The sequence below is a fragment of the Denticeps clupeoides genome, chromosome 7, assembly GCF_900700375.1.
Source record: "Denticeps clupeoides chromosome 7, fDenClu1.1, whole genome shotgun sequence".
Taxonomy (NCBI): Eukaryota; Metazoa; Chordata; class Actinopteri; order Clupeiformes; family Denticipitidae; genus Denticeps; species Denticeps clupeoides.
In genome coordinates, this window is record NC_041713.1 from 7648495 (window position 1) to 7674343 (window position 25849).

The 25849-nt window shown below is 42.7% G+C and overlaps 2 protein-coding genes across 15 annotated transcripts in view; one reads left to right on the forward strand and one right to left on the reverse strand.

Moving 5' to 3' along the window:
* The window catches only part of nfixb (nuclear factor I/Xb), a 96142-nt gene extending 89548 nt beyond the window's left edge, over nucleotides 1-6594 (forward strand). For all 11 annotated transcript variants that reach the window (XM_028985701.1, XM_028985698.1, XM_028985692.1 and 8 more), the window contains one exon: nucleotides 1313-6594. In XM_028985701.1, the coding sequence (XP_028841534.1) occupies nucleotides 1313-1327 (15 nt within the window). In that variant the 3' untranslated portion in view covers nucleotides 1328-6594. The remainder of the gene's footprint in view (nucleotides 1-1312) is intronic.
* Nucleotides 6595-7019: 425 nt separating this feature from the next.
* LOC114793637 (myosin-10) overlaps nucleotides 7020-25849 on the reverse strand; it is a 59415-nt gene continuing 40585 nt past the window's right edge. For 2 of the 4 annotated variants that reach the window (XM_028985689.1, XM_028985688.1), the window contains 28 exons: nucleotides 25705-25819; nucleotides 24626-24694; nucleotides 21913-22106; nucleotides 20859-20980; nucleotides 20666-20735; nucleotides 20319-20479; nucleotides 19176-19284; nucleotides 18044-18175; nucleotides 17428-17634; nucleotides 17187-17324; nucleotides 16936-17059; nucleotides 16680-16851; nucleotides 15469-15681; nucleotides 15203-15347; nucleotides 14879-15085; nucleotides 14682-14786; nucleotides 13974-14126; nucleotides 13643-13891; nucleotides 13332-13544; nucleotides 13037-13249; nucleotides 12781-12942; nucleotides 11866-11994; nucleotides 11688-11776; nucleotides 11135-11258; nucleotides 10302-10510; nucleotides 9897-10005; nucleotides 9283-9455; nucleotides 7020-8709 (listed from right to left, as the gene is read on the reverse strand). In XM_028985689.1, the coding sequence (XP_028841522.1) occupies nucleotides 8544-8709; nucleotides 9283-9455; nucleotides 9897-10005; nucleotides 10302-10510; nucleotides 11135-11258; nucleotides 11688-11776; nucleotides 11866-11994; nucleotides 12781-12942; nucleotides 13037-13249; nucleotides 13332-13544; nucleotides 13643-13891; nucleotides 13974-14126; nucleotides 14682-14786; nucleotides 14879-15085; nucleotides 15203-15347; nucleotides 15469-15681; nucleotides 16680-16851; nucleotides 16936-17059; nucleotides 17187-17324; nucleotides 17428-17634; nucleotides 18044-18175; nucleotides 19176-19284; nucleotides 20319-20479; nucleotides 20666-20735; nucleotides 20859-20980; nucleotides 21913-22106; nucleotides 24626-24694; nucleotides 25705-25819 (4272 nt within the window). In that variant the 3' untranslated portion in view covers nucleotides 7020-8543. The remainder of the gene's footprint in view (nucleotides 8710-9282; nucleotides 9456-9896; nucleotides 10006-10301; nucleotides 10511-11134; nucleotides 11259-11687; nucleotides 11777-11865; nucleotides 11995-12780; nucleotides 12943-13036; nucleotides 13250-13331; nucleotides 13545-13642; nucleotides 13892-13973; nucleotides 14127-14681; nucleotides 14787-14878; nucleotides 15086-15202; nucleotides 15348-15468; nucleotides 15682-16679; nucleotides 16852-16935; nucleotides 17060-17186; nucleotides 17325-17427; nucleotides 17635-18043; nucleotides 18176-19175; nucleotides 19285-20318; nucleotides 20480-20665; nucleotides 20736-20858; nucleotides 20981-21912; nucleotides 22107-24625; nucleotides 24695-25704; nucleotides 25820-25849) is intronic. The other 2 variants (XM_028985691.1, XM_028985690.1) reach the window with 1 other exon arrangement.

A 25849-nucleotide genomic window follows, 5' to 3' on the forward strand; every position in this document is an offset into this window, starting at 1 on the left:
CAGCTGATGTCACTACCACCATTCTGCCAACAAATGTGACTTCTGCTGCTACACATGGACACATGCTGGAAGGAACTGAGTCATTTGTTCCACCACTTTTTCAAGACTAACCATCTAATGCAAAAATAATATTTGGCGCCACCTACTGGTTTTACATGACCACAAGTGACCACACCCTCTTTTCAGATGTAGTTTGGGGGAAAAGTTGCAATCGGGCCAGTAGTTACTGAAGTCAGACTGGCGGTCTGGCCTGAGGCTCCCTCTGCTGGCAGGGAAGGGCACAGCACCCACAGTAGAACAATAGACCGAGAGCGAGAGAACTGTTTCAGCGTGGCCCTTCCTCCATGAGAAGTCACGTCCCAACTGTCTGGTTGCCCGCAGCAACCAGACATGATGTCATAGTCAGTTGAACTTGAACTTGAGAGGGGTGTGAGGGTGGGGTGGTGGGTTGAAAAGGGGGTGGTCAGTGCTGCCAAGGATTACAGAGAGTTGCAGCCAGAGGGGAAGAGTTAGTTCAGCGCTGGTGGGATGGAGGCCGGATGGGTGGGTTTGGATGGATGGGTGGGTGGGCCATGGGGAACGGGGTGGTGTTTGTGTGACCTGTGAGAGTCAAACTAAACAAGAGCTGCTGTCCCGCCAGAGGCGCAGAGACTGGTTATTCTTCCTTGTTCCAAATTGGTGTGTGTGTGTGTGTGTGTGTGTGTGTGTGTGTAATGGGGAGTGGTGTAAGCCGACCCAGTTCTGCTGGCTTATTCATAGGACTCAGGATTCAGGGTCCACAGTTTTCTTTACACTGAGAGTGGATCTGGGCATGTGCTGTAGCTAACCACACACACACACACACACACACACACAGACACACACTTTTAAGTGTGTCTGTAGTTGAGTTGACTTTCCATGTTTCACCATTCATTTTTTAATTCTTATTTTTAGTTCTTGCAGTCATCAGCAGCGTATTTCCACCATCAGTGTTTCCATCCTGAAAAAGGTCTGGGAGGATTTGTATTCATATTTATTTTAGACTGAGAGATTAAGGGAGAGGTGTCAGGTGAGAAGGTCAGGTTGAAACTTTAAAGCTGGAGGGGTGAAGAAATCCAGAACATGATCTTTCCTGCAGAGTGTGAGACTAGCGCCCTCTAGTTGCTAACAGGAACATGAACAAAAATCTGTCCGATTCGATCATAAGAATCTATAGTAAGGAATCAATAGATTCTTCAGGACATTTTAAAATGTTTTTTTTTTTCCAGATTATTAGTAATGTTTTTGTTTTTTAGAATATTAATCTCTGTCTTTCTTCTGTTTTGTTCTACAGTCTTGGTTCCTCTGACAAGACCTGCTCGATAACAAGCGACTAAAGTCCTGCTAGCATCCTATCATTGTATTTGGGAATTTCAAACTGAAAACGAACACAAAAGCCACAGGAACATGTTATTTGACCATCTTCTAATTGCACCACCCAGAAATTCAGAATGGCAACAATCACAAAAACGCTGAATTTGAATAGTGAGACTCTCCCATAACCCGATGCAAAAATAAAACCCAACAAAAAACAGACACTCGCAGAAAGAACCCATTTAAAGAAGAGAGGATTCCACATAAGAGGTATCAAGAATAAAAGGAGGACGTCTCTTCATCTCTCCACAAATGAACCACCGAAATAAAGAGAACAACACAACACAGACGGCTAAACACAACAGAACAACGCCACCTGGAGGAGCAAGCATCCCACGCTGTTACGTTAAAAATACGAACAAGGACGCATTGTGCAATGGCTAGGGAGATCAACATGTCAACGGTGAGATTACAGGAAAACAACGCGGAAAAAAACAACAAAATTCCACAAAATGATGCCTGTTTTTCAGTACAAAAAGGGGCTTAAAACTGTTGTCTTTCAGACACTAAATGTTGAATTATTCAGCCGGCTTAAGGACGGCCTAACCCCTTTCCCCCAACTGTCAAGGCTGCGATGCCCCTAAACATAAGGTCTGTATGCGTATTCCCTATCACTATTTATGTCTGACACAGACACTGACCTTAAAAGGACGCAACCGTTAAAAAAAAAAAAAAAAAGAATCATATAATAACACACCTAAAGTGTTGCACTACAAAATGTTGAAAACACTAATCTTGTGTGCACTATTGAATACCATTTTTGCACAATGCTAATGGATAGAATAAGAAAAAAAAAGAGCGAGAAGCAGAGGTGTGGATGGTGTACGTTAACCAGACGATCGTCCGCTGTATTTTTCGTGGCATTTCTCTTGCTAGGGGAGTCGAGGGGGGAGGGCAATGCAATTGTTGTGTCTCCCTTTCAGCACCCAAGCACTAGTGGGACTTAACGCAGCGTACATCCAACCTGACATGCAGGCCCAATCAACGTTCGCCCTTCCAGGCGCCTCCCTGCTCCCCTAGGGCCAAACTATGACGAGCATTAGGCATGGAGCGCCCCGCGATTTCAGAGGGACTAATGCCAACCCCAAATCATAAATGGACACACACACACACACATACACTCACACACACGGTGCATGGGCTGTGTTCTTAGCTGTTTTCTACCAGTGCAAGAGGGGGAAAAACGTAACTTGCAGTCTGTCTCTCGTCCTCTCACCCGTACGTTCATGCTGCTGTTTACACTCCCAGCCCTCTCCTGTTCCAAGAGCACGGGTTGAACTGGGAGCAAAAAAAAAAGAAATGGTGTGCTGTGTTCAGGCTGTAGGGACGAGCGAGGGGTTCTTCAGAAGGCCTACGCTGACACTTAACTTCAGTTCAAGGTTGATTAGTTTGAGCAAAGAACACAGCAGAGCTAAGGAGTGCACACACACACACACACACACACACACATTCACTGAGATTCAGCAACACACACATGCCTGTACCACCCTGTTTAAATTGACTATAAAGGGAAGCCTTGACTTAGGGCAATCTGATACAAGCCTTTCGATTTCCATTTCTTTTTTCAACCGCCATTGTCCACGATAATTTTCACTCAATTGATTTCTTTCATTGGAACAATACAATTAAAAACGACAAATCATAGACCTCACAAAATAACTGGACTGCCGGCCCACGTGCATAAATTTTAAGCAGGGTAAGCTCTGTCGCCGCACGGCAAACATCTCATCGGCTTCATAGAAACTAGCACTGCACAGTATGAATTTGCAACAGTGATGGTGATTTCTTTTCTAATCTATGGAAGTGCCTCAGTATGCCCTTTATGCAATTTGTTGAACATGAATTCAGGTTGTTTTTTCTCATATAAGCTATAGGAAGTGATAGAACTTTATGTCTGGAGTTCTCAAAGGACGACTCATTAAAAAAAAGAATGACAAGCATCTTTATATATACGCTATATATATCCATATATATTTATATATGTATTTTTTATTTGCAGGATAAGCTCAGTGGCAGTCTAGTTATTTTTTGAAGTATGCAATAGTCAAGCGTCACATCTCACGAAACCATACATATATTTCTTTAGCAGTACCAGTCCCTTCAAACATTTGCCAGTGAAAACAGGAATCTTTTTTCTGAAAAATGAAAAGGTCCAGGATCAATTTATTGGAAATCTGATCTCAGTAGAAGACGATATGTAACAGTAGTGTTGAGGAACAGATGTTTTCTTCTTCTTTTTTTTTTTTATTAGTGTATTTTTCTGTTGTGTTTGGATGGGAAGTATTGTTATTGGGGAAGAAACGTATGTTGATTGAGCCATGTGCAATCCCTTGGGTAGAACAATTGTGTTTGTCTGTTAGCTTGTTAGGGATGTAAACTGAACGGAGAGTTGTTGAAGAAGAATTATTGTGTGAAGTCCTTTTGCTCCGGGACTCTAAATTATAGGAAGTAGGAGAAAAAAAAAACAGTCTTTGTAAGTTTTGGGAATTGGTTTTTTAAAATCTTTCCTTTTTTTTATGCTTATTTGTATTGATTCATTCTTGATAACCTGGGAGGGCTGAAGAAACAGTTTTTCAACACAAACAAAAATATATATCACTAAATGAAACTGGTGCTTTTATGAAATAAAGTACATTCATTCTCTATTATACATACATAATAATAAACAAAATTAAGTGTTATCATAAAGCAAAATTTTAGGAAAATGCATTATTCTATTTCTCTTTTTTGTATTTACTAAAGGGGGAGGGGTTCATTGCTATTGAGGTTGTGACAAAAGGCATTTTTCTTCCAACCTTTAGCCAGGTCAGGTAGAAAAAGGGAGCTGTAAAGAAATAAAAAATATAGTTTAGTCTGATGTAGAAGGCATCATTTCAACTGGACATATAAAACAAATCACCCATTACTGAAAAAAAATGTCAGGGTATTTTAAGTCTTTGTTGTGGCCTAGTGGATAAATTCGACCAGACGAGTTGCACAGGTCACAGCTTCAAATCCCACTTACTATCGCTGTGTCCCTGGGCATGGCCCTTAACCCCCAAGATGCTCTGGGGGCGGGGCTTAAACTGTGATTAGCGACTAGATGAGAGCGTCTGGTAAAAAAAACGAAATAAAACATTTGTACATATTGCTGAAAACTCCGACATGAATGACAATATCTTCCCTCATCTGGGAGATGCATCAAATGGCAGTATCCTCCTTATAAGCTGGTCGGCAAAACCCAATCAGAGTGCAGGAAATCTTGGAATGATGGCAGGTGTGAACGTGAACTTGTCTTTGGTAGCGTTAGTTGAGTAGTAGACTCCCGTGTCATACTGAGCGAAAAAGACAGCAAAGAACAAGTTGGGTTTTTTTTTTTTTTTACTTTTTTTTTTTTTTTTTAAAGGCTGGAAATAATTTTGATTTTAAAGAGATGAGCCCTCCCCCCAACACCTCCACAACTCCCAGTCCCTTGTGTAAATTACTCTGAATATTTGTTTCGTGGTATAGTGTTAGACTCAGAGCATCTTAAAGGTTGTCCCTAAAAAGTGCCTTTTGTTCACAGACTCCATCTTGTAATCCTGAGTGCCCGTCTCAAAAAAATTAAAAAAAGAAAAAAAAAAGAAAACCCCCTCCTTCATACTTCTTCTATACTCTTATTCTTCAAGCTCTTTAAAGCAGTATATATAGTACTAAAGGAAATTGGTGTGACTTAGTTCCTCTTTTTATCGTTGAATAATTAAGAAAGAAAAAAATGCTAAAAAAAATCTTGCTTTTCCTTCCTTCTGTGTTTCTGTCTTTCCTTCCTCTCTCTTGGACACTGGAGTAGTCTGTAGCCGTGTAACCATCTCCCCGCCTTCCTCTCCACCCCATCACCTAAGCCTTTTCTCTTGATGGAGGGGTTTAAAAAAAATTGCAAAAACTTTGTCTGAGCAGAATGCAGTTAGCTCACATGTTATTCTTGTCTGTACGCTTCACATTGTATACCATACCGATCTCTTCAGCTTCTCCATTCAGCAGTTAATGTAAGTGAACAAGTTATGCTGATGAGCTATGGGGGGTTGTCGTCCCATTTGGAGGGTTCATTTGAGGGCAGGTGATGTTTTTCCTCTTTTTTTTTTTGTGTAGGGTGAGTTTATTGACATCACAAAATGTAGGTGAATGTAGGTGTGGTGGAGACAGGAGACGGTCTTCAGAGCTCGGTGGGGGAACTGGAGATGAACATGGGGAGATTGTGTTTATTGCTATGATTTTTATTCTATTTATTTTTATTTTTGTTGTTGTTGTTTTTAATTTTTTTAATTTTGGATTTATCTCCAAATATGCAGCGAATTCGCTTTGGATCATGCACCTTCTAATGGTTGACTGAGACCAGATATATTTTAACCTAAATTTTGAAAAGCAAACAAATTAACCACCTGAAATTATTAAGCACCTTATCAAAGAACAGGGTCAGGCCAGAGAGAACGACCAGCTCACTTTTTACAACGCAAGGCACGCGCACTCAGCATCTGACTAAATCAAACCCCCATACAGCATGACCCCGAGTGAATTCAGCTAGGCCAAAGTGGTCCTAGATGCTGTGTGCCAATAAACAATAAAACCTTTCCACCGTGTCCAGATCAAAAACAAGCAAGCGATGACAGTCTGCGAAAATGGTGCACGTCATCGCTCCCATCGCTCTGGGACTTCTCTTCACCTGGTTGAAATGGTGCAGGGTACCAACAAAGGACTGAAAACAGCATTTCGATCAGGGGAAGGTGTTCGGAGTCGTGGAGCTGATCCTTTACATTCATGAAACCAGCAGCAGTATTAGCCATTATTGGATCAGTAACACCCCTTACGACAGGCGATCAGCTTGGTCGAGCTGCTCTCTCTCTCCCTGGCGCTGCTCTGTTTTCTTCTTTTCGTTCTTTTCTTTGTGTGTTGTTTTTTTCTATTTTTTTTTTTTTACTTTTTTTTTAAAGTGTTGGGCACCGGGTCTCACCGAGTATAGCGAGCACCCAGGAGGTCTTGGCCCACAACCCCAGCTCCACACCCCCTAAGTCCTGCCCCCCCATCCCCCTCAGAGCAGGAGCCCTCCCCCTCCCTTTACAGCCCCCCACAGCTCATGGTGAAATGCATGTGTTAATTACAATTTCTTTTCCATGATAAGTAAAAAAAAACAGTTTGAAAAGAGCAGCACCTTTAACTGATTGAATAAAAGGATGTTCTTGACTGTAATGTTTTGTTTTCTGTGGTTCTTTGCATCATCATTAATTAAAATGGACCTAATTATATTATTTCTCATTATGTTCTTCTAGAAATGGGCAACATTGTTTTGCTTTTAGTGTGTTTTAGTAACAATTTTCTACAACATATGTATATTAATATTAATATGGTACACATGCACCAATGTTGCAAAGAAATAGCTTATTCCTTAAAGTATGCATAAAGTAGTACAGAAACAGCTACATTTCTATGATTTATGTGCAGGATTCTGTGCTCTAAAAAACACTGCTGAAGAGGCAGAAATCACACCCCTTTCACATGATTTGCTGACGTTTATATAAACAAAGAGTTTATTATTATTGGGTGTATGTGTCATATTAACATTTTTAAACAGAAATAAACATAATGACATGCATCTAATAAAGTTAAGAGAAATGTTTTATAATGAATACATTTATTGGTATTTTACAAAATATTGTCTAGAATTACAGGAATACAAGAAGTAAAAGGAGATGTTCAAAGTTGATGTTCATAGTTGAATACCTGGTTGACATCAGGCAGTCAAAAAATAACAACTTCATGGATGTTAAAGCTTTTAACCAAAAAAAAAAAAAGAAAAATGAAAAGAAAAACTCTACTTCCTGTCAGAGACAGAAGGCGCCATATTTCATACTGTTAACACTGATTTTTTAAAAGAACATAGTAGCTATCAGATAACTATTAATGGAAGGTGCATATGGTATGATATGACAAAAGCTAAATATGAAAAAGGTTTAATTATCTTATGCATTTTTCAGGCATCCTAGGTTCACATCGAACAATTCCATGTTTGTTTTGTACTTCGGTAAATCGCTTTCTTTAGTGACTAAGGCACTTTTCAAAAGGAAAAAGAATTAGTAAGTGGTAAGTAACTTCAGCTTATTAATGCATAATAAATGCCTCCTCAAAACATGTCATATGTGTGATTTTGTGGGTTCATCTCATTAATATTTACAAAGTGCATATATGTGAAATATGCAGATGTGAAGGACAGATAATTCCAGGCCTGTAAACTAATACCAGAGCTCCTAGCTGGGGCACAAGCCAACAAATCCAATTCAACATTTAATTATATTGCTGTTCCCACAATGCAGTCATTCCAAGCACACTAACAGGGCAATGATGATTCCTAAAAGCTAAACACAATAATAATAATAATAAAAAACCGAGTGTTCCTCAATCCTCAGAAGAATTCTGAGTGGCATAATGAAGTATAGTGTTTCTACATTCACATGGGATTGTGTCTTTTCGTGCCACCGCTTTCTCTGAATAGGGTTTCCAATGGCTCAGTGGCTAATGAAGCTTTAGACTAATTTACACTAAAGCAGCAAGTCACTGGGGTTGGGGTGGCGAATACAATCTGCCAATTGAACATTCTGCATGAAGCTTTGTCTATAATATAACACCTACAAATCTGCATACACAAAAAAAATCGAATAAAAAATCCACCACGTATTCGTTTTCCCTCCCCACCTAATGGCTTCCGAAGTTCCCTACAAAGTGTTTGCAGGCTCAGACCTTTACACTGCCAGTGGACGCACAGGCGAAACGTGGCTTTTTCTCCTTTACAGCTCATCAGTGAGCGTGTGTGTGTGTGTGTGTTCAGCAGATTCAGCTTCATAACAAAGATGAAGAATACAAAAAGACCCACGTACACAGAGGGAGATGATGATGGATTTGCTTTGTATTTTTTGGCCCTGGAGTTTGCCTTGATGCAGCGTTTGCGTGTATAAGTATGTGTATGTGTGTCCATATTGGGGTATTATTCCAAAGACACTAGCGCCAGAAATACATGCAGACCTGTAGCAGCCTGACAAAACTAGACAAAACTGTTTTTGCTGATGCGTGAAGGCTGCGTGGCTGTACTGATGATGAGGTGGTGAGATGTTGGTCAGGCGATGCTTTGCGGTGGAGGTGGCGCTCTACTCGGGTTGGGGTAGGGGCTGGGGCGCAGGGGTGTCGTTGGCGTTGGCAGCATCGCTGGCCCTGCTGTCTGCCTCCTCGTCGGACAGGTCGAGCGAGGTGCCCTCCACCTGCAGCTGCCTACGACCAGAGCGGCTGGATGAGAAGCTGATGGGACCTCCACGTCTGGTGGGGGAAAAAAAGCATTGAAATAAACAGAACTTCACAAATAAACCCCAATGAACACGCATGGTTTCTGGGTTGCTTTGTGTTTGCCACATTTCCGTTTTCTCCGTCCCTGACAAGCAATGTGATTGGGTGAAGCTGGAGCGCAGCAGGAGCACAATAAAATATATTGCTTTGTGCATTTGTGATTGTAAGTAATTCAGTAGAATACAAATTACAAAGGATCATTCATCAAATGTGTAATGCTTCCTTCTAAGAATATTCCTAAGCCCTAATTTCAGGGGTACCTGTTAATGAGCACCTAGCAGGCCCATACGATGCATGTTAGTTCATATTAAACCCCTGGTGGAGGGGGTGGGGTTAAGTGCAATGCAGCACAACACAGTGATCAAAGTGTGCACACAATTGTCTGTTGTGATTTCTGTAGAATTTTTTTTTGTTTGAAAAATGGGTTTCTCAGTATCTATTCTCAACAACCAAATATTTTTAAATAAAAACTTCTAAATCGGCAAATTTGAATGTATTTGTTGATCATAAATACGCAAAAAACGTCTGTGTGTGTGTGTGTGGTACCTGAGTCGAGTTCTGAGAGAGTTAACCTCGCGGCTCAGGCCCTCGCTGGCCTCGGTGGCATCATCCAGCTCCCGCTGCAGTTTCCTGCGTGAGGCATTGGCACGCGTGGCTTCTTCCTCCGCTTCCTCCAGCTGCCGTTTTAGCTGCTTCATCCTGGAGTTGGCCTTTTCCATCTGATCAAATATGTTCACAGTTCATCAGCACACTGTCTCACCAACATACACCCACTTCTACACTCCTTATAGATACAGATTGCGGTATTTAATACATAATCCAGAGGGACTTACAATAAAGGACAGTCCCTCTGAAGACACTCAAGGTTAAGTGTCTTGCTCAGGGTCACAATGGTAGTAAGTGGGGTTTTTGAACATGTGACTTAGTGGTGAGTGTCTTAATACACAAGGCTACTACCACCCCTCAACACAGTGTCCCCAAGTCCCTAAAGTGACCAACGGCCAGCCCATGGTCAGAAATGACTATTTAGGGGCTAGAAGGGTAGAAGAAAATGTGACTTCATTCACCAAATGTTTTTCATGCATGAGTGTAAGTACAGCAAGGCTCCACTGGTTTTTGCCATAATGACCATGTTGCATCACAGAACACCCAGTTCTCACCTGCTCTTTGTACTGGTCGGCATGACGACGCTCATCTTCAACCTGCATGCACACCTCCTTCAGCTTCTTCTCCGTCCGTCGCACAATCTTGTTGGCTGTGGCTCTCTCCCTGAGGAACATAGAGAACATGTACCTAGTGCCCTTTGACCTTACATAACCGAGACACACCAGCAAGGAGCAAAAGAATGGCACATTTGAGTGGCAAAGAATATTCTAAAAATGACTTAGCGCTCCCTCATGTGGCTAAATGAGGTAAAGAAATGTAAATTTAAACAGGAAAAAATTCTGCAAATGTACTCGGTGACAGAAATAAATTCCCGTCTGGGCCTTAAACAAGCCGCTGGGAGAGAGTGTGCCAGCCAGCGTTAGCTCTGTCATTATTCAATGTTAGCATTAGCGGCTCACTTAGCCTCCTGCTCCAGCTGCTCCTCCAGCTGTGCGATCTTGGCCTCAAGGGCAGTGATGGAGGCCTTGAAGCGGCTCTTGACGGAGCCCTCCAGCTCCTGCAGCTTGGCCTTCAGATCTTTGTTCTGCCTCTCCAGCTGCTGCCGGGCGTTCTCGCTCTTCTGGGCCACGCTGCGCTCCCCAGCCAGCTCTGTGGTCAGGGTGTCCACCTGCGCAACATGACAACATCGATTTAACAAGCGCTGGGGGAGTCGACGTGTCTCAGAAACCAAAACGGGACACTTGTATCTCACAGCTAATCTGTGTTACAAGCACGAAGCAGGAGCATCTGGGTGTGAGGTCATCCCATATTAAATCTGACATTGGTGGCAGGGTGATTCTCAGAAACATATATGATTTATATCTCTGCATCACATGTTCCCTTTTAAAATGGCAAAATAAATAAATAAACCTGTTTTAAAATATCAATAAAACCATCAGTAAAAATATCAGATATTGTGGATGCTTGAACGCTACGCAACTGGGCATCAGCCTTATCCCTGTCATCTCCATGCAGACAGATTAGTTCCTGGAGGCCAGCAGCCGGCATTTTTTCATTCAAACAGTCTGTGCTTCCAACCTGCTACACACATCATTAGGTCGGTAATGATTAGTGCTGGGCGCTGACAGCGACTTCATGATATGGGCTGTGATACGGTACATGCCAGTCCTAGAATGCATTTCGTTCTAAAACCATTAATATCCTGGAAAATACCAGGAAAAATGCAATACGGGACAAAAGGCACCTTAGAATGAATAAAAATGTGTGAATGTGAGTTCCAGGTGGGCTGTACCTGCATGGTGGTCTTGCGGAAGCGATCGTTGAGCAGCTCCATGTTGCTCTGCTCCTCCTCCAGCTCCTCCTCCAGCTGGGCGATGCGAGCCTCCAACCTCCTCTTTTCATCAAGCAGCGCAGACCTAGCTCACAAACACACTCCAACTCTCAATACTCTTCATAATATGTATCAAGTGTATGCATCCATAGGGGTCACTTCTATAAATGGAAACCTTATTTTTCATATGGTTCAAATATGGAGTCGGACCTGGAGGCACTTAAAAATGAATGTTGGACCTTAAAGTGAATGTGTCATGTAGAGTAACCAACATCTACACGATTTGATAATATGTTACAATATGTTATAACAATTAGAGTCATAGGATGGATCCTATGACTGAAGAACCACTTGCCATGCATCAAATATCAACCAAAGGCAGGAAAACATCACACACAATTTTTATCTCCATCATTCAAACATCGTGAAAGACATTTAATTCTGGAAGTCCAATAACATTTGAACATTGTTGTATCAGCCTGTTTTTCTGTCACTGAGACAAAATGCCACTCACTTGCCCGAAGCACTGTTTGCAATCTCATCTGCCAGCTCGTCTCGTTCCTGCTCGGCATGACGTCGCGCCCTCTCAGATGCAGCCAGGTCCTGGAGGCGTCAAAGGTCACACAAAGGTCACGCAGACTGATGCAGTGAGACAAGACAAAGCCTAGACTGTTACAATCCTAGGAACCGACCTCCTGAAGCTGCAGGATCTCAGCCTCAAGGCTCTTCAGTTTCTTCTCATTCTCCTTGGACTGGGCGAATATCTCATCCCGAGAAGCTCGGGCATCCTCCAACTCCCTCTGGTAGTCCTTCATCTGGGCCTGAGGGAAACAGAGAAAAAAAACAACATATATTATTTGCAAACCCCAACCCCCCCTGAAACAATACTATATAAGAACTCCAAGGAAGATCTGTCATTTGAGCGAATATGGTTTTTCTCCAAGGCCGGCCTTTTTTTAGTGTTTTAACTTGATTGGCTTAAGCGGAAAATTGATGGGACATTGATGAAATATCTGGAAACTAGTTATTTTTGGTGCCCTGTATTAATGTACATTTTAGTCTAGTCTTTGCATCAAGCTGTCATTTAGTTTTCATTAATCATAGTCACTTCCATACTCATTTAGTCTAGTCAAGTTTCAGCGACTATAAGTCTGAGCATTTTAGTCATATTTTAGTCAGAATTATCCATTATTTTAGTCGATGAAAATTGTATTTTAGTCTCTTTTATATTATAGTATAGTCTTTATTTTGAAAACCATATTTAGTCTTGTTTTTATTTGTCAACTATTTTATATGATCAATTTGTTTTCATCACATGACCAGCATTTATGTATCTTGTTTTGTTTCAGTCATAAATAGGCTTTGTTGACGAAGATATTATTAGAAGATACATCATAAACTTTGTTGATGAAAGCAACACTGGACACTACTCACAAGTAGACACAATGAAACATAGTATGTACCCCAGGGTTCAATTCCTTGTCCATTATAATTCTAGATTCACTTACACAATATTGAAAGTGTATGGTAGGAGGTGTTACTGAGATACTACAGCAGGAAAATAATAGAAATACATGTCCAGAGACAAAGTAGATGACTGGCCTCACCTGCAGTTTGCGAAGCTGCTTGATGGCTTCATCACGGGCCTTGTTGGCGGCTTCTATCTGGGACTCAAGGTCCTTGAGGTCCATCTCCAGCTTCTTCTTTGCTGCCACAGCCAGGGCTCTCTGCTTCCGTTCGTCTTCAAGCTCAGCCTCCATTTCCCTTACCTGAAGAACAGAGACAATGTTGTCAATGATTCATAGACATGAACTGCAGTGTTTTTGTAATCTTGATATCAGAAGATGCCAGCAGGTTAAGCACCTGTTTGACCAGCAGCCTCTTCTTCTCGTCGCTCTGCTCATCCCGACCCTGCAGGTCTCGCTCATACTGGGCTTTCATGGCCTGCATGTTGACCTCCAGCCGCAGCTTGGCATCCTCGGTAGCCTGCAGTTCGTCCTCCAGTTCCTCAAGCTGGGTGCGCATTTCATCCAGCTGCTGCTCCAGCGCACGCTTGGACTTCTCCAACTCATGGACCTGCAGAGGTATAGAGGCTTTGGAGTGGGCCAATGTTTGAAAACCGTGATGACCTCAAGACCAGTTTCAGAAAATGCCTCACATTTTTGCCAACGTCATCCTTGCTGCTCATCAGGTCCTCCATCTCAGCTCTCAGCTGCTTGTTGATCCGCTCAAACTCCTCCTTGCTCTCCATGGCCTCATCCAGAGCACGGGCGAGAGAAAGGGCCTTGGTTTCCTTCTCCCTGGCCTCAGCCTCCACCCGATCCCTCTCCTCCGCATAGCGTGCAGAGATGTTCTTCTCCTCAGCCAGCATCTGATTGGTGAGTTAACATTATGCTAATGCTAATGCTAGGTCCACAATTTACTGAGCCCAGACAGATGTTAAGAAAAAATATACAAAACTTCTCAAACCTGGTCAAATTTCTTCTGCTTCTTCTCCAGGTTAGACACGATCTGTCTCTGGTGATCCAGGTCAACCGTCAGGTCATCCAGTTCCTGCTGCAGACGGGTCTTGGTCTTCTCCATCTTCTCAAAGGCAATGGCCTTCTCTTCCAGCCGCTGACTGGTGCTCTCCAAATCCTTCTGCAGCTTTTTCTTCACCTCCTCCAGCCCCTCCATCGTGCCAACATCATCCTCCAGCTTCTTCTTGGTATCTCCCAGCTGGACAGTCAAAATACTCACATTAAGTTCCAGAGTCTGTGCTACATTTAGGTTTGTCTAAATACATTGGTTTCTAGCTGACCTGGGCCTGCAGGGTGGCCAGCTGTTTCTCCAGGTTCTTGCGTGCCTCCTCCTCTTCCTCCTGCTGCTCCTGCAGGTTGTTCTTCTCCTCCTCCAGCTGCCGGATGCGGCTGCTCAGGTTCAGCTTCTGACGCGTCTCCTCTTGGAGAAGCTCCTGCAAAAACGCCAACATGCTTGTCCATCATCAGACAGTACACTACACATCAATTGCACAGGTATACACACACACACACACACACACACACACACACACACACACACACATGCACACACTAAAGCTGTTATTGGGTGCCTCTATTACTATACAAGTCATTATAAACGAATTATAATGCAACACAATAATACAATAAATAACCATTTCTCTATATACATATATTCAGTGTAAAATATATATTCAATATAAATATTAAAATATATGTTAACTCACTTTACTCACTAAATGTCACTATAAGTACCACAGCTCAATTTCACATTGTTGTCACTAAATTTGACCTATGACCTTCATTGTCATGATTTCATTTAATAGATTTTTCCAGTTATGCATAGTAAGTGAAAGTCAGTGAAGGATGATGATGTGTTTCATGATGTGTTTGTGACATACAAACACAGAACTGTGCCTTCTATATAACAGTACTAATTAATTAATGGTCTCAGTTAATTGTCTCCAACCCACACTGCACAACACACACACATACACACTTCTTCTCACCTGTGAGTCCTGCAGCTGACTTTCCAGACCAGACATGTCTTTGGCAAACTTAATGCCCTTCCTCTCTGCCTCCTCCAACAGGGTGGAGACACTGTCGAGCTCCGTCTGTGAACAGACACACACACACAACAGATATAAAACATAATGACCAGACCTGATCCTATCTGATGTGTGTGTGCTAATTTGTATTATTGTACCTGTAGTTTGTGGGAACGCTCCGATAGCTCCCCCTTGGATCTCTCTCCCTCTGTGGCACGGGCCATAAGCTCCTGCAGTTGCGCCTCCAACTTCTTCCTCTTGTGCTCGGACTCAGTCTTGGCCTGCTGCAGCCCCTTCACCTCGCTGGACAGCTCCTTATTCGCACTCTCTTGGGCCTGCTTGTTCTTCTCTAGATTGCCTTTGAACTGTTTAACACAACCAGAAGGGGGAATCTCACAAATGTGGCATACAAATTGACACACTAAAGATTATATGCATTATAAATCAAATAAGATTTGATATTCAGTTTATATAAAGTTCACCCTCTTGGCCTGCTCCAGCTGCTCTGACAGCTCCTCTAGGGCAGTAGCATGTCTCTGCCTCATCTCCTGGATCTGTGCCTCGTGGTTCTTGGTGTCCTCATCAATGGTCTTTTTCAGCTCTGCCACCTCCTGCTCCCTCTTGGTCCTACATTTGTAGACCAGAACAATTCCGGCAATGACAATGACAAATAAAAGACGAATCAAACAATTCACAATTCTAACAATACACATGGCACAGGAGGTCTGGAGGAAGGTTCTTGAGTTACCTGAGCTCCTGCTGGGCCGCGGTGGTGTCCAGAGTGTCCTCCAGCTCGGTCTTCAAGGCCTCCAGCTCCTCGCTCAGGTCCCTCTTCAGTTTCTCGGCTTTGTTTCGCGCTGCTTTTTCAGACTCCAGGTCCTCCTGCAGCTCTGCCAGCTGGGCTTGCAGCTCCCGCACCTGCTTCAGAGCATTGTTCTTCTGGGCCACCTCCTCATCACCCCTAAAACACACACAGGATGTAATATAATGAGCCCTAAATGCTTCTATTTTTCTTTCTTTTATTTCAACAACACAAGCAAAATTGTAATTTTGGTGTATATTTGAAAGTTCCACAGAACTTTTCACAGAAGTGAAGAATGTTCTTTCAAAAAATGGTCAGTTTCACAAAGTCCTCTAATTATTTAATAAGGAAATCCCAATATGCAACTTTTGATATACAAAAGAGAATCAAACCACTAGGTGGCAGTGCTGCAATTATCCCCGACTCTTCTTAGGTTTTTTATGTGCTGCTTCTCTCCCAGTTGGGGGGGGGGGGGGGTTCATAACTAATAAAGTTGTCGCCACAGTTGCGTGTTTTTCGTGGCCGGTTACCAGCGCCCATCAGATTAGAGGCCGGCGTTAAACTGCCATTCTGGCCAGCAGAAGCGTCCAAAGTCAACATCATTTTCTACAGTAGGCTGATCCCCAGCCACGCCTGCACAGGGGGAACATGGTAAAAGCACGATGGGTGGTAATGACCAGATTACAAGATTAGCGCTGCAAATCTGATAAGGCTCTGCTCAAACACCCATTAAATATCAAAGCAGGGATTTCATTTTTTTTTTATGATTTTTTTTTTTTGAGGGGAAGTTGGTGGGATTATATAATAATTTTGGGACTGAATTAATACAGTGGCAGACTGTGAAGTCATGAATATTCATGTCTTGATGCCATGGTAGTGTGCGCCTGAACACCAGCTAATGGCCTAAACAGGCAGATGTTGCTCCTCACTGTCATCAGGCAGAGGAACAATGAAGAGGTGCAGAGAACATGAAATGCGCTGGATCATCCAAACATGACTGCAGGGTTCATTGTTTTACAATGGGCTGAAATGTGCCAAAGAATGGTTCTAAAAGTGTGTGTCCTGTTGTTAAATCGAGTCTAAATACTGATGCAGCTTAATTTCTGTTGGTGATCAGTGCCCAAGCTGCTCTGCCACAGGACCACAGGCTTCCTCACCTGGCCTGCAGAGCCTGGAGCTCCTCCTCTTTCTTGGCCAGCTGGAGCTTCAGCTCCTCAATCTGCGCCTGCAGCTCAGCAATCTGGTCCTGGAAGTCCGAGGTCTCAGCATCCAGCTTTCGCTTGGCCTTCTCCAGCTCCTGCCTTGTCTTCTCCTCCTTCTTCAGGCGTTCTGCGGGGCCGCAGGTTTTTTACTTTTTGTTAAAATGTTATTTTTTAAATGAATCATTTATGAATTATTGAGCGTGTTGCTTACCTTCAAGGTCAACTATCATCACCTCCTGTTTGTTCTTGGTCTTGCCGAGCGTCTTTGCCTTATCCTCTTCCTCAGTCAGCATGGCTGTCATCTCGCTCACACGCTCTTCCAGAAGCTTCTTCTCCTGTGGAGAAAACACAGTGTTGTGTTGAAAATGTCCAGAGTGGTAAATAAAAGTTATGGAAATGCATTTTCACAGCAATGGTGAAGGCGCAGGTAGGTTCTCAAACTGTGACACCAGGACACCTCACCTTCAGGAACTTGGAATTCTGGTCCTCCAACAGCAAAATGTCCTCTTCACATTTCTTAATCTTGGCCTCGGCTGTCACCTTCTCCAGTTGCAGCTTCTGCCTGGCTGCCTCCTCTTCATCCAGCTGCTCCTCCAGGTCCTTCGGGAGCACAAGGCACACAAAAAACTCACATTTGAATATTGTCATCACCTATCAGCGTAATTACATATGATAATGCAAAACTTGGATCGTTCATTTGTACCTGGATATGAGACTGCATCTTCTTCTTCTCATTCTGGAGGCTCTGGTTGCGCTCCTCTTCCTCCTCCACACGGGATTCCAGGTCATGGAGGATCTCCTCCAGCTCCTGCTTCTTGGCCACCAGACGGGCGCGCATTTCATCGGCCTCAGCGAACAGCTCTGTCTCCGCTTGCAGCTGCTCAGCCAAAATGTTCTTCTCCTCCATAAGCTGTAGGAGGATAGAGATGCCAGACACAACCAATTCACAGTGATCCATCCCATATCTGACCATTCTTCTCAATTCCCACCATTCAGCTGAGCTTAAAGTTATTTTAAACAACAATCTGCCATTGCAGAAAGACAATTGAATTAAATATTCTTATAAATGCATAATTGCATATAATTACCAATTAATTGCATATTTTTTTAATGATGCTTTCTTAGGGTACTGAACAAATCATTCAATGGTCTGGAGCAATGGCTTTTGGAGATCAACAGGGTACTGAATTCTCCTAATGCATGTTTCCAATAGGGCACGACATGCAGAGATTTATATGACCTTTCAATAGAACGTTCAATAGACATTTATTTCTATTAGCTAATTATTTCAATCAGCATTTCCTGATTGAAAGACCAACCTGCTGGTGTTTTCTCTCCATCTCCAGCAGCTCTCCCTCCACCTTACTCTGCTTCTCCTTCACCTTCACCAACTCCTCATCCTTGGCCTGCATCTCCTCCTCCTGCCTTGTCACCTGCAGCAGGGGCTTCACCTGATCAACAAAACCAAGATCTCAGGTCAGTCCCAAGAAAGTTTCAAAAAGTGGTCTCAAGACCTGTTCAGATGTCCATCGCAGTTTTCACAATATACAGTCCATCTGGAAAGTATTCACAGTGTATCAGCCATATTCCAAAATGGATTAAATTATTTTTTTAAATTCTGAATTCTACACACAACACCCCATAATGTGAAAATGTATTAAAAATAAAAAACTGAGAATCACCCTTGGTGAGCAGTGGAAGCAGTGTGTGGGGATGGCGCTTTGCTCACTGGCACCTCAGTGGCACCTTGGCAGACTGGGATTCGAACCGGCAACCTTCTGATTACGGGGCCACTTTCTTAACCGCTAGGCCACCACTGCCCCCAGATCTCTCCAGATATGTTCAATCATATTCAAGTCTGGGCCCAGACTGGGCCACTCAAGGACATTCACAGAGTCTTCCTGAAGCCTCTCCTTTGATATCTTGGCTGTGTGCTTAGGGTCGTTGTCCTGCTGAAAGATGAACCGTCACCCCAGAGGTCAAGAGCGCTCTGGAGCAGGTTTTTATCCAGGATGTCTCTGTACATTATTGCAGTCACCTTTCCCTCTATCCTGACTAGTCTCCCAGGTCCTGCAGCTAAAAAACATCCCCACAGCATGATGCTGCCACCACCATGCTTCACTGTAAGGATGGTATTGGCCTTGGTTTGTGCTCTGACATGGACTGACAACTGTGGGACCTTATATAGACCAAATCATGGCCAATCAACTGTTTTTTTCTGGTGGATTCCAATTAAAATATCCCAAGGATGATCAGGGGAAACAGTAGGCACATGAGCTCAATACAGGGCAAAGGCTGTGAATACTTATGAACATGTGCTTTCTCACTTTTTTCACATTATCATTATGGGGTGTTGTGTGTAGAATTCTGCAAAAAACATGCCAAAATATGGAAAAAGTGATGCGCTGTAAATACTTTCCAGATGTACTGTATGAGAGCGGTAGTGCCCACCTTGGTGAAGAGTCTCCACCATTGCCAATGGCGCAGCTTGAGGTAGGCGGCACAGTTCCTTTGAAGCACCTTCAGTGCGCTCAGCTGTTGCTGCTTCTTAGCAAAGGCCCTGATGGAGCAGCAGAGGCAATTTTAATCTACACTGTCCAAATGTACCAAACTTCTCCTGACACCTGTAGATTCTGGCCATCTGTCCTGTGGGCCCATTTCCATGAAACCTAATGGATAAATGTCACAAATGGTCATCAAATTTCACAGCAGATCCATGTTATGATTTTATGGAGAGGATCCCTGAATTTAGTTTCACTTTTATGATGCACAGCTTCTCACCTTAGCTAAATGCTACAATCCAACCACACTCATGTAGATGGCAGTAAAGTAAAAAACACGATCACTCTGCATTGCAACCTACATTCACAGCTAGCAATTACTTGCCACTGGACACACTTCCTACAGAAGGCAGTGGAGTTTTTGCTGTGAATGGCAGAATTTCACACTCTTGGCTTCTCTCCACCACCATTCATGATGGTTTCCTAAAGGTATATGCTGAACCCTTTCTTATCAGTCACTCATATTAACGAGCATCTCATAAAGCAGCTTTTCACAAAGCCGTCATGAAGGTAAAAACAGGCAAACAGATTCATCAAGAATACTTCACTTTCTCCTGCTACAAAAATACTTAATATGTTTCTTGAATCAGATTCTTGAAAATTGCTCAATCTTTGTGTCCATATCCACCAAAGAGCAGGTGTGTTTAAACTTGGACTTTTATAGTATATTGTTTAGACTGATCAGACTCAGACTAATAATCCACTATGTTTTCACGTGCAGTGGTGTAAAACAGTGTTTGCCCCCTCTCTGATTGTATTTATTCCAAATTAATCAAATGTAAATGTTCATCGAAACTTTTTTCTCCCTTAAGGGTAAAATCTTGACTAATATTTTATATTATTAATATTAAAATGTGACTAACATGGAAAAAAGTAAGAAATCAGAGAGAGGGACACTTTTTCCACACCACTGTGTATAGTTTGGATAAATGTCCTTACATCAAATGTCTGTAGACAAAACCAGCAAAGCAAAGACCTTCAGTCATCTCAGTTTGGCATATAGAGCGCATCTGGGGTCCATAATGCTACTCACTTGCGGGCCAGGTAGCCTCGGCAGACAGCCTGAAAGTAGATAATGATATCTGTGATCTTCAGGTCACGCTCCTCCTCCAGATGGGCCAGGACACCAGCTCGGAAGAAGATCTTACTCTGCCCGATCCGGAACAGGTTGGCATCCAGCTCCAGGGCCCTGATCTATCGGTGTGAAAAGGAGTTCATGAGAGTTGAATTGACTTTAAAAAAAAACTGTCTCTGTGTGTGTGTGTGTGTGTGTGTGTGTGTGTGTGTGTGTGTGTGTGTGTGTGTGTGTGTGTGTGTATATATATATATATATATATATATATATATATATAAAAAGAAGTAGTAGGCCTTCCATCTTACCATCCTCTCACAGGCCTGCTTCCCATCCATGAAGCCCTTAGGAATAGCATTGGGCGTGAGGATCTCATACCTGCAGAGGGAAATAAAACTGTGTAAGAGCAGCATGTGTGTGTGCATGTTGCACTTGTTACAAGTTGCACATGTTTACAAGGCACAAGGAGAAATGAATCTTCTCGCCTGGAGGGTGTCATACCTCTGTCTGAACTCCTGGAAGACAATACGGTTTGGGAAGCCCTGTCTGCAGATACGGATGCCCTCCAGAACACCATTACACCTTAGCTGGTCCAAAACCAGGTGGGGGTCCAGTTTACCGGCCTACACGAAGGGAGAAAATGAAGAAGATTGCTCACCCTCTACAACCCTTACATGATGAATGTCTGTTTGGATCATTCCAGAGGAACCCTTTTTAGGATACAAGACTGAACAAATGAAACAGACTGAACAAATGAAAAATGTTCCCTAAATGGAAAAATATATTTATCATGAAATAATAAGTGCACAGAAACCAATAATAAGTTCACTAAAACCGACAAAATATCTGAGGAACCAATTTTTGCATTAACTGTCATTCTTGAGCTCTAAAATATGAGACACATGATTAATTTGTTTTAGGGTTTCTACTGTCCACTTTGGGGTGGAGCCTAAAACAGTTACATTGATTAAAAAAAATTCAATAAAGCTGGTACATCACCAAACGTGGGTGCACTAGGTCACTCTTTCTAAATGTGTCTTATTCTTTTTGTAATATTTTATATTCAGACAATTCATTTCATTTTTTTTTTTTTTTTGAAAAACAAGCCCACAATATTTAACTTTTTTTTAAATAGAATGTAGCAGATGACCTTGCTTGGCAGAATATTCTTTTAACATCCACGGTGTACTAGTAATACAACATGGCACCTAATGGCTTGCAGGCAAGGGCCACTAAACAAAAGCCTTGTTCTGCTGTGTGTTCTGCTATTCAGCTGCGGTCACCCGGAGGAAACACAAATACCTTTCGGCCGTCCCCGGGGACCCACTGAGCTCCACTTAACAAGCCCTTGGTTCCTGTTCTCCAATGAGAGCGAGTTCACGCCCTCCATACAAGTGGCTGATTCAGACTCATCCAGAACATTAATGTACAGAGACGCCCTCTTTTCTTTACAAAGGACCTTTATGCAATTCATAGTCTTGCATGCATTATTACATGTATAATGCAAATGCTGCAGCAAGGGGGAAGTGAAATTAATTCAGTCCAAGTAACTCACCCTCTTCTCATGGTTGGGGATGATGCAGCGCACAAAGTTGGGGTTGGTGTTCCTTAGTGTGGCCATGAGCTTGGACAGTTGCTCCTTGTAGAGCTGTCCCACTGTGCGGAACATGCCCTTCTTGGTCTTGTAGGCGGCACCGAAGGCTGTCTCGTTCATGCCAGCGACCTGGTCCAAGCCCACGATGCGGTCCACTGCAGAACGGGACAGAGGGAACAGGGTCATGTCTGTGGAAAAGGGTGACGGTGGTGACCGGACATGCGCTCGGCACCTGCTGGATGTGGTGGGCGGTGGTGGATGGTGCTGAAGCGGCAAGTGAAACAGACTAAAGCCATGGTCAGGAGGGATGAGGGACATCTAAAGAAATCACACTGACAACATCTAAAGACCATGACTTCACAACAAGAGAGAGAGGGCTGATGAGGCAAGATGGACGCTGGCCTGAAACCACATTCATAACTGCACACAAACAGTGTGGAGACAAAAAAGCGCCACCCCTACTCAGCCGACAGGCCCAGGAGTCGTTTTCTGCCAACTTGGGGTCCACCTTTCATAATATTTGCACTCTTTGGGCTGCCTGAAGGACGATATAAAGGCCAAAGCTGGTGGAGCAGATGTCTGTGGCCCACGGACATGTTCAAAGCACCTTCCCCTCTCAGACTGTCTGATATCCAGTGGAAGAGATGAGGACAGAGATAACCGTGAAAAGGATGGGACTGAGAAAAGATCAGGAAGAAGATCCTAGAAATCCTGGTATTACTGTGCTACCGCAAACAGTAATAATAACTCCCACCACCCAGCTATGTTCCAATAATAATGTTACACATTCCTTACATGCATGAGGGCTATGCAAGTTTTTATTTAAGCTAATTGCTGAACAAAATATTCAAGAAAATTGAATACAGGAGCTGAAAAGCAAACAAATCCAATACATGTGTGAAAATTTTATTGGCAGCTCAATATTTCAACCTTTTGCGGAGGAACAAACCAAACTAAATATGATAATACAGAGAAGACTGAAATAGTCTTGTGATGTTTAAAGACCATGTGCCAATTTGTTTTTCAAAACATGTTTTTTGTAATTTGACAAAGGGTGCAGTTTTGTAGGGAAACTGAATGCAACATACATACCATATAAGTAAAATAACAATAAAAAATGGGGAAAAATCCATGACCACAAAGGTGTGAGGCCACACCACTGCATGGCCCTGATCTCATTACTGTACTTTTATACTTATAAAAGGAAGGAAGTTAAAACAAACCAAATATTGCTTTCTGTTTCCAATAATTAAATAGCCCATATATCCATTTGCAATAGCTTAAATCTCTCGCCGAGAGCCAGATGTGGTTGGACGTTTCGTCCTAGTCCACCATCTCTGTACTGGCTCAGCTGTTACCGTGGCTGCAGTCCTTGTGGTTTCCAGCATCATTAGGGAAACTGCGGGCTGCAAGGCGTTTCCTTGAAATGTGGCCTGACTCCAGCCTTGTGCGGCGTCTTTAAATGAACTGAAGTGGTCTTGATATGCAGCGTACAGTATGTTTTGGCAGAAACAGGGATTTCATTTGAAGACAGAGGGACAGAGACAGACAGAATTCTGTGATTCAGAGGTCAGGAAGGACACGTTAAAAACAAAACACACTCTGGATTCAAATGCGACAGAAAATTGATATATTCATGGTGACTGCCAGATTGGAAAGTGGACAAACTGGACAAGGAACGAAGATGAACGACAGTGTGGGTTTCCCAGACGGGCGGGACTACACTGACCTTGAGGCCGTTTCCTCAAAAGTGAATCAGTCCTTGTCTTCAAACAAAACCGAACCAACAAAAGACATTCCCACAGAGGACCCATCCATATCCTGCTGAACATAATCATGTGTGTTTTTGTGTGTGGCTTGTGCCTAGAACGTACTGTCTGCGGTTACATGGAGAGATTCATTTCTCTCCCACTGAATTAATTCCACTGTAATTTATCTGATGAAGTGTACCTGTATTCCGAACAAAACACATTGCTTTCTGACATGTACATGTTCACTTAAATGGATTCAACGTTCTTCAGTTTAATTCATTATTAAAGGGTTAAAACAATGAACAAGAAAGTACAAACGAATGAACTATCAAATTTTAAGAAAATCACATTAAACATAAAGAATTTGTACCAGAAAAAAATTAAAGCATTGATAAATACCATGCTGACCTGAATAAAAAGTGAGCCTGAATATAAAACACTTTTATAATCAGGTACAATAACAGTTAAAACTAATTTGAAGGACATTAAAAAATGTCATATGGGATGCCACCTACCTGTATTGTGTTGTTATCTATATCCTGATAGACACCACTTACATCAGATATGAGGGACAATAATGTAATAAAGCCCTACTTTCAGCTCATTTTATATAACTTTATAATAATTTAATGAGGGATAAGCACAATTAAATCAATTCATACTTTCTGAATGCCATCAATTATAAACCATAATCGACATATAAAGGCACACAGTAAAGTATCCCGAGGGGTGTGGCCTCTACAGCAGGACAGGTGGGAACTCTAACTGCTTAGTTCAGTTAGTTCGCTCAGTATTCTAGTGCATTAGGCCATGCAAAGCCTGTAGGCAATGGATGGACACTAGTGAAAGAGCAAGGGTGCGTGGGAAGGGAGAGGGGTGTACGACAGCCAGCACAAGGGGCTTGTGGGTATTGTAGTACATGCCTTCAGCTGGAGGGTCATGGAGACCAGATACATTGTCATAGAAAGAAGCTCTCTGAAAGGTCTGAATGTCTACAGCAGACACAGAGAGAGAGAGAGAGACAGAGAGAGAACAAGGAAGAATGAAGGATTTCCCAAACAAACAAAAAAATGACAAGTCAACACTCACTGATGCATTAGGAACATTCTGTGTTGAACATGCAGTCAAAGTGTGAACACACACGTGCATGTGTTTGCATCGTTCATTGTAATTTACCCAGGAGATTCACAACCTTCAGTAAAATCTGAGCACTGTTCAGATACTATTAGGCAAATTCATGTTAAATTGCATCTGCATGTCAGCTGTGTGGAACCTTCTGAAAGCGTGTCTTTGTTCCTGAGCAAGAAGGTCTCCTTGGAAAAAATTCAACATAAGGGCTGATGGGAGAGGAGAGCATCAGATCGATTAGGTCTATGCAGGGGGGTGAAAGAGTCCCAGTGCATTCTTAAACATGCCAAAGGACATAGAATATTCTGACTGTGCACCAAACAAAAAATGTAGCAAAATTTAGAGGTCTCACTTCTGAACTCCCCAAATGTATTTCAATTGATCATTTTGGCTTCTTAGGGTCAGGTGCAATAAAATATTTGATTATGAACTTCCATATCATTGTCTATTGTCTTCCATATCGGTGTCCGTGTCCATTGACCAATGTATTGTGATGCATTATTGAATCAAGGTATTAAAGTCGATCATTAATCGGGCCACATGCCCCCTATGAATATTTGAACAACATACGACACTTAAAAAGACCTACCATAGATTATGGTTTCATACACAAGAATGACCAACTGCTGAAAGTTTTAGGCCACATGACCTAGTCCTAGGTTGTACTTTTCACCCCTCCTGTGTCCAGATTCTCTTGATTTCATTTCCAGACTCCCTACAATGTGGTTATTGGATATTATATATTAGAAAGCAGGCCTGAAACTGCATTTATTGATCTGAATTAAGCTATGGTCAACATTTGTTCCATCCCACCTTCTAGAACAAAGGAGTCTGAGTAAGGGAGGCGGCGTTAAAGGTGGAGGATTTGCCTTACCATCTTTCCACAGCTCCGCCACAAACTTGTCTGTGGACTGGTGCAGCAGCGTGGCCACGTTATCGTTCAGAGGGTCCATGTTCTTCATCAACCACTCATCTGCTTTGTAGTCCACCTGAGAAAAGGCGGGAAAGGGCATCAAGCA